The 8,495-nt window shown below is 39.1% G+C and overlaps 1 protein-coding gene across 2 annotated transcripts in view; it reads left to right on the top strand.

The window, feature by feature from the left end:
• Window positions 1–8,495, top strand: part of WDR27 (WD repeat domain 27) — a 77,067-nt gene that overhangs the window by 3,156 nt on the left and 65,416 nt on the right. Inside the window, exons 2-4 of one of the 2 annotated variants that reach the window (XM_070733895.1) lie at window positions 1,966–2,291; window positions 5,558–5,759; window positions 6,980–7,121. In XM_070733895.1, the coding sequence (XP_070589996.1) occupies window positions 5,565–5,759; window positions 6,980–7,121 (337 nt within the window). In that variant the 5' untranslated portion in view covers window positions 1,966–2,291; window positions 5,558–5,564. The remainder of the gene's footprint in view (window positions 1–1,965; window positions 2,292–5,557; window positions 5,760–6,979; window positions 7,122–8,495) is intronic. The other variant, XM_070733896.1, reaches the window with a different exon arrangement.

The raw sequence follows: 8,495 nt of genomic DNA, 5'->3' as shown, positions 1-8,495 counted from the left end.
CTCAAATAACACATCCTAGATCTGAATGAATGAAATATTCTCATTGAATACATTTTGTTCTGTACAAAGTTGAATGTGCACAACAGCATGTGAAATTGATTGTCAGTGTTGCTTCCTAAGTGGTCAGTTTGATTTCACAGGTTTGATTTACTTGGAGTTATATTCTGTTGTTTAAGTGTTCCCTTTATTTTTTTGAGCAGTATACATACATATACCTGTGAAAATCTATGAAAACAGATATAACATGATACGTAAGAGAAATATTAGGACGGGATGGGAAGCACGCTGGTACACTTATGCATGCCCCTTAATTTTTACTCAAAGCGTGAAAGTAATTCATAAAAATGAGGTATTTTTAATGGCAAGAAAAGTAGAGATTACTATTTTTTTAAAAATCATCTGTCGCAGCATTTTTCAAAGTAGCTTACTATCAAAAGTGTAAAATAAACAACAATGACAAATTTATGTATAATTGAACTGATTTGTAGGTAATGCTACAAGTATGATTGATTCCCTACTATCAATAACCATGATCAATTTCTTCCCTAATTTCCAAAGGGCCACAAACCTACATGTTGAATAGTTTTCCTTTATTATTGCTGTCTGACCACATACATGAAATGCTGCTTTAGCCAAAGGAGTTCACAAAGGAAGCTGGGGGTAGTGAAGGAGATAGACATATAAAAAAGTGTGTTGTGATGTCACAATGCAAGCTCTTTAAGTATTTGGTCTGATATCAGCATACAACTAAAAGTGGCTGCATATAAAGTGACAACTCATGGACATGTAAGAAGTGGGCTTCAAAAAATTATGCCAGTGTGTGTGTATGTATTTAAATTAATTATAATCAACTTAAATTTATTTAATTTTAATTAACTTTTAATTAAAATATCTCATTCAGTCATTTCTGTTCCCAGAGCATACATATTCAAGATTTTTTGGGGGAAAAGGTATTTTGAAATGTATTAGGACAATACAATCATAATGAACTGGAGAGTGGGATATATAGAACAAGTTTAAATAACTCATGAAGCCCATATCTATGTGTATGAACATATGCATACCATAAATACATTTTCTGATGTGGTTTGTGTGTCTTTGCTGTGCAGGTCCTTGTATGTATAAGAATATGGAGTTTTGCATATACATGTATAACAATCCAGAAAATCAGCAGCTTAGATTGCAGGAATTCTGTACAGTACCTGTAACCTAGGGGTATAGTGCAATGTGATGGCAAACCTTTTTTCCTTCGGGTGCTGAAAGAGTGCCCCTCACCAAAATTGCCTCCCCTGCACCCCCCCCTGGCCCTTTGAAGACCAGAAACAGCCCATTTCCCAACTTCTGGTGAGCCCGGTAGGCGGGCCTGTTTTTCACCCTCCCTAGGATTCAGAGGCTTCCCTGGAACCTGGGGAGGGCAAAAATGCTCCCCCCTGCCCCTCCTGAAGCCATAAATGCTGTCTCAGAGCCTCTGGGTGAGCTGAAAATCAGCTGGCTGGTGCACACATGCCTGCGAGAGCTGAGCTAGGGCAACGGCTTGCGTGCTAGCAGATAAGGCTCCGTGTGACACCTGTGACACCTGTGCCATAGGTTCGCCATCACTGGTATAGTGTACAGAGATCAGGATCACTTAATAGCAGCCTATAGAAAATTGGGCACTAATTATCCATTAATGCAGAATTAAATGATCATTTTGATTGAGACAAAATGCCTTTAAGATAAAATTGTGAAAATCTAAGTCGCATAATTGTTCATGTCCCCATTTTAGGAATCAAAAGTTTTCTTAATTATGTATGATACTCATAACTGTAATTTTTTATTATGTAAACATAGTACAGGGGGAAAATAATAAAACTGAATAGTTTATGTTTAGCAACAATAGTATATGTTTAGCGACAATCAATTTGCTCTTCATTATTTATTCTTTAACAAGACAGGTTTTTTTCTGTAACCATTCTGTACTTGCAGACAAACTTTCAAAGATACAGTTCTCTCCAGGAAAATGAGATAGATAAATCGGTTTTGAGCTTGGGAAAGGAAGGAGAAAAGCATCTCCATCCCGTACACAACAGCGCGATCCTTTCCCGGCTCTTCGAAACCGCTTGAACGAAACCTGCAGGAAGACAAAAAGAAAGCAGCGTCTCGAATTGGCTCCGTGGCTTTGCCGTAAGCACCGTTGTGCTGCCTAGGAAACCAGGCGACCGTCACCTTCCAGCTGGGATAGATTTACATTTAATCGCCTAATCTTGCGTAATTTAGGAGACGGCGACCAACATCCGTGGCAGCCACACACGGTAAAGACACTAACGAAGATCTTTTATTATTTTTCGCCCCGAGCAGGAAGAGGCTGCTTTGGGATTGACGTCCTCGCGGGTTGACTTGGCGCCACGCTGAAAAAAAGTGCGGCGTGCTGCATATTTGGCGATCGGGTTACTTCCCCCCCCCCCCACCGCCCCCCGCTGCAGGGATCTGTTCTGTACTCGATCCTGATCCCCCCCATTCCCCCCCCCCCCTGCTCCCGGTCCTGGCTATTTCACACCCACTGTTCCCGCGGAATCCTCACGGGAGAAAGTCTGGACGAACTTCAGTTCTTTCCCCGGGATTCTTTCTCTCGTGGACTTCTTTCTCGCAGAAAAACACCGTTTGGTTGTTTTCTCCGCGAGAGCAAAGCAGAACTGTCTGTGCTCAAGCAGGTCGCAAAATTAAATCAATAAATAAAATGTACACTGCTCAAAAAAATAAATAAAGGGAACACTTAAACAACGCAATATAACTCCAAGTAAATCAAACTTCTGCGAAATCAAACTGTCCACTTAGGAAGCAACACTGATTGACAGTCAAGTTCGCATGTTGTGCACATTCAGCTTTGTACAGAACAAAGTGTATTAAATGAGAATATTTCATTCATTCAGATCTAGGATGTGTTGCTTAAATGTTCCCTTTATTTTTTTGAGCAGTAAATTTTAGCGGTACCTGATCTGACCTACTGAAATCCAGAGAACTATTGGATTGGCAGCAATGATATATATATAAACAAGGGAGCTCTTTGTTGTTGTCTATTTATTTTATTTGTCAAACATGTATAGATTATTAGTAGTTTGTATGAGCATAACAAGTAAAAAGTAACGATAAAAGGACAATAGGACAGCGACAGTAGGCACAGTAGTGCATTTATGGTTATGATCAGAAATTTGCAAGATCTGGAAGCATTCTATAAACCTTCTCATAAGGTAGCAAACCTTAAATAAGCTTACTTCAAAAAAAGCTATCTTGCGAGGAACATAAGAACTGTAGTTAACAAGGCCTGCTGAGATATCTCCTTGCTTAGTTTTAGATCCACATGAATCCCAGCTCTTTGCTGCAGCATTTTTTGGTTATGTTTTCCAATATCCTCTTTCTAACCAGTAACAAACTTGTTTGTTTGTTAAATTTGTATGCCACCCAACTCTCTAAGGGACCGTGGGCAGCTCACAATCAAAAAGAACAACATATTAATATTAAATATCTAAAAGAGGAACAATTTAAAAAAGACAATTTAAAACCCATGATAAAACCATGCATATCTTTTATGGCCAGATCTAGATGATGCAATTTAAATTAAAACCAGTAATATATATATATTTGTTTTCTATATCACAACTGATAATATCTGAAATGTTCAAATGGTATCTAAAGGATTATTGTGTCCATATATAATACGATTTATACCAGTATAATAAAGGGTCTATGGTCTACGGAGAGGGGCGGCATACAAATCTAATAAGTAAGTAAGTAAGTAAGTAAGTAAGTAAGTAAGTAAGTAAGTAAGTAAGTAAGTAAGTAAGTAAGTAAGTAAGTGAGTAAATAAATAAAATCCTGTGCTATAATTTATTTATTTTTTTGTTTTAATTAATTAAGGCACAGGATTTTGTTCTACAGATTGCATAGTTTAGTGTGCATCCAATTGTCAGGAATATCCAAGTGTGGAAAAGACACTGGAAGCATGGAGGCTGTTCGGAAAGATGGTTTTAATGGTGGACAACAGGAGCACATTGTTTGAGCTCCCAGGGCAAAGGGGGATCATATGCAATGAAGGGCTACCAAATTTTTTGGAGAGGGGCGGCATACAAATCTAATAAATTGAATTGAATTGAATTTTACTAACACACTGTGTGCATGGCTTATGCAGGACGCCCTGCATTTTCTTTCAGCATCTTTCAATGCAAATTGGGTGGTTTGGGGTAGAGCTCCATTTTTGCTACCCCACTGCATTCCCCCACCATCACCACATCCGGGCAGCAGTGCACCCTTGATCATATGCTTCAAAGATGTTGAAGAAGACAAGAAGGGCTGAGATGCTGAGAGTGCCTGAGTTTTATACCTTCTGTTGTGACCCACCTTAAGAGTTTCTTGTTCCTGTGCAAGAAATGTATCCCATTGACTGTCAGACTCCCATTGGGCGGGGGGGTCTTAGCTAACTCTGTAGGCTATGTTTGTGTCCCAGGCTAGTTTGAGTGCTGGTTGATGCAATCTTCACAGGTGCCATGTGGTGAGATGTACAGAGGGCTAATCCTATATTTGTTATGTAGTATAGATGGGGGGAATGAGTGAGCTGGAGTCAGGCTTTGATGGTCCATAGACAAAGGTGGAGGCTATTAAGAATGAGTCTTTTTCTGCCTAAAAACATGTTTCTCCATTTTCTCATCCAGAGAAATATAAGATTCTGCCTTTTTAAATACTGTATTTCCTACAATATTTCATTTCTCTAGGGGCAGGGTAGGTGCTAAAAGCAAATATTTTATCGAGTAACTGCTACATGTCATTCAGACCTTCAACAAATTCATTATTGCTTTTACTATCTTTTTAGAAAAATCCACTGAGGAAGACGGTTAGGCTGTCTTTTTGAATGGTAGCACTAGGAATTCTCTATTCTAGCGGGCCCCAAAATGGTTGTTCTCCAGGGACCGGTTCTCCAAAGAGGATTTTCTATGGACCAGAGGGGTGTGGTTTTGCTTCCTTCCTGCATCCTGTCGATGGGGCTTCGCTTATTTGCGCAGCCCATGGACCAGGGGCTGTGGGCTCCTGTTTTAGTCTGCAAATGCCCAGATTTTTAAAAAGTAAATTCTCAGGATGCTTCCAGATAGAGGCTCTTAAGTGTTGAGTGTTTCAGTGTAAACTGCAAAAATAATTGTAAGTGACAACCCATCTTCTGGAGAAGCCACCTTTATTTTAAAACAGCAAGGGTTGTTTGACAGCAAAACTTACATACTGTAGTTTACATTTAATAGAATTATTGGAATTTAAAGTTCAGAAATTCTAACTCCTGCCTCTATCTACAGTCCCTCTTACGTATCCAATGGAACATTAGTGCAATATTATTAATATAAATTCATATTTTAAACAGGTTGCAGCATTCACTTTATCTTAAAATGATTTAAGTGAGGATTATTCAATTATTTTTTATGTTTGGGAGACTAAACTAGACCCTTGACTACTTTCCCTAAGGATAAAGTACTGTACACAATATTTTGAATGGTATGAAACGAGTGGTATAATTATATCCAATTTGTTTATGTCTCAGGTATACTATGGAAAACCTCATGGACTTTTGCTCCACTGAAGATGGATATAACAGCAGCAGCATTGTTCTTGAAAAACAAGTATTTAGATCGAAAGTGCCAGAATCACATGTTCAGCTGGCTTGTAGCCTCCATTACTGTGCTTTTCCCTTAAATGGGAATGAACTTTGCATTTGGAATATGAGTGATGAACCCAACCATCAGGTTAAATACAAGTTTCTTTGTGGGCATTAATGCTGAAAATAACATTTTAGGGAAAGCAATCCGCAAGCACCCCTTGTGCCAATCCTTTTGAAATGAATCTAGAAGTGGTTAAAAGCACATGTCCAGGAACAGCAAATATGATACCAGTGATGACGTCAAGTTCACTTTTCATATTTAAAGGGATACTCTATCATCTATTTATTATGGCAAACACGCAACATAGTTTTGTGTTTGCCTAATGTCATATTTCTTAGTGCAATTCCAGATGAGGTTTTCATCCAATGACTGCCCTGCCACATTCACAGAACGTTACTGGGGTTCAGCCATCATTATCGTTTACTTGTCAACCTGACCATATTTCATTTCCCCCCATTTTTATTTTTTATATTCCACCCCACCCCAAAATACAGAATGCTGGGGGTGGAATGATTTCATTTTTTTTTCTCGTTTCGGAGTTTTTCCTGATAAATCTTAGTCTAGATCTACACTGAAGGCTTAGGTTAGAGTACAGGTAGTCCTCAACTTACAACCATTCATTTAGTGACCATTTGAAGTTACAATGGCATTGAAAAAAAGTAACGTATACTGTCACACAACCATTGCCGCACCCCATGGTCACCTGGTCAAAATTCAAATGTTGGGTGATTGGCAAGTATTTATGAGGATTACAATGTCCCAGAGTCATATGATTATGTTTTTGTGACCTTCTGGTAATCAAAGTCAATGAGGAAGCCAAATTCACTTAAGTGTGTTACTAGTTTTAACAAAACTAGCAACACACTTAAGTGAATTTGGCTTCCTCATTGACTTTGTTAAAACTATAGAAAGGTCACAAAATGACGCAAAACTCACTTAAGGAACAACTTGCTTAGCAATAGAAATTTGGGGCTCAGTGATGGTCATAAGTCGAGGACTAGCTATAGTTTTTTTTAATTGTGAGTTGAATTCAGTAGCGGTCAGATGCCAGTTCGAATATCCTTGCATACCACATGATCCCCAATCATCTGTGAAGGATCCCCACTTTTCAGGGCAGTCTTAGAAAACTAATGTGAGGGTGGAACAATAAAGCAAACTGCTGTATCTAACATGATTTTCTCTATACTGTATATTTTACCCTAAGGCCAATTAAGAACAATTCAGAAAAAAATTACCACACTTTTTGATTTTTTGCACTGCATCTTCCTTAAAATAACCTAAATGTTTTTGTTATTGTTGTTCAGCCATTGCGTTTAATAGGTCATCATCACTCGATTACTGCATTGGCATTTGGGACCAAAGTTGATCCTCTGCTTATTTGCTCTGCTTCACAAGATTATGTGATAGTTTGGAATTTGGAGGAATGTACAAAGAAGGTGCTAAAAGGTCTGCTTTTGGGGATACATTCAATATGCTTTGGGCTTCTTTACAGTAGAAAACATATTATTATTATTTTTGCATTATAATTTGAATTGAATAAGTTTTGGTCAAATCATAATCCAAAAAGAAAATTTTAATACATAAAAAATGAATGCTTTACTCAGTTAATTGGAATGCATTGAGATACTTGATTGAAATAACTGAATTATTAACCTTATAAATCATAGTCTAGCTGTAGGGGCAGGCACTCTTATTAATTTCTGGATTCATTGTTCAAAGATACTATTTAATGTGTCCAATGTTAAACTATTTTGCTTCCTCCTGTAATGGAAGGTCAAGTTTGAATGTTCATCTTCTTTAACTAATTTTTAGTTGCTTCTAGAAATTAATGTTTTATCTCTTCAAATAGCAATTTCTAAGTATAGTACAGTGTTCCCTCGATTTTCGCGGGGGTTACGTTCCAAGACCTCCCTCGAAAGTCGATTTTCCGCGAAGTAGTGCGGAAGTAAAAACGCCATTTTTGGCTATGGACAGCCAAAAACTACCCCCACGCACCCTTTTTCAAGGCAGCGCAAGGAGCCGGGCTTGAAATTAGGGCAGGGAGCGATGAAAGTGCGGAGGCCGGCAAAGATTGCTTTGAATGTTGGCTGCCCCCGTGCCCCCAGCGCCTCCGGCCCCCTCGCCGCTACCGCCCGCCCGATCCACCCCTCTCACCGGCTTTCTTGGGACATGGGTCCTCCTGCAGCAGCACTGGCGGCTACGGCTTCTCATTCTCCTCATTCGGCCGGTAGCCGCTCTGAGCGCTTTGAGAATGCCCTCCCTGCCCCTCTCACAGTCCCTTAGCTGAGAGCGCTTTCGTCCCAGCTATCAGCGAGGGGGCTGCAGGAGAGGTGGGGCAGGCGTTCTCACAGAGAGGGAGAGAGAGAGGGAGAAAGAGAGAGAGAGCAAGAGGGGGGAGAGTGGAAGGTAGAGAAAGAGAAAAATTATAGAAAAAGGAAGAAAAAAAGAAATGAGAAAATGATTGAAGCAGAGAATGACAGGAAAGAAAGAGAAAGAGAGAGAGAAGTGACTCTTGGTGATGACATATGACGTCATCGGGTGGGAAAAACCGTGGTATAGAAAAAAAACCACGGAGTATTTTTTAATTAATATTTTTTGAAAAACCGTGGTATAGCCGTTTCGCAAAGTTTGAACCCGCGAAAATCGAGGGATCACTGTATACTGTATGTGATACCTTAATACAAATGTAGGTTATATTCAAAGCAAATTGACTGATATAACAATGTATAAGTATAAATCAATCTTTGTTTTCCGGCATGATTATAGGTAGTCATTGACTGATGACTTATGACCATAATTGGGATCAAAGCAAAACCGTTA

Source organism: Erythrolamprus reginae, chromosome 1, assembly GCF_031021105.1.
Source record: "Erythrolamprus reginae isolate rEryReg1 chromosome 1, rEryReg1.hap1, whole genome shotgun sequence".
Lineage (NCBI taxonomy): Eukaryota > Metazoa > Chordata > Lepidosauria > Squamata > Dipsadidae > Erythrolamprus > Erythrolamprus reginae.
The sequence above is the reverse complement of the archived record's forward strand: the minus strand, read 5'-3'. Positions and strand labels throughout refer to the sequence as shown.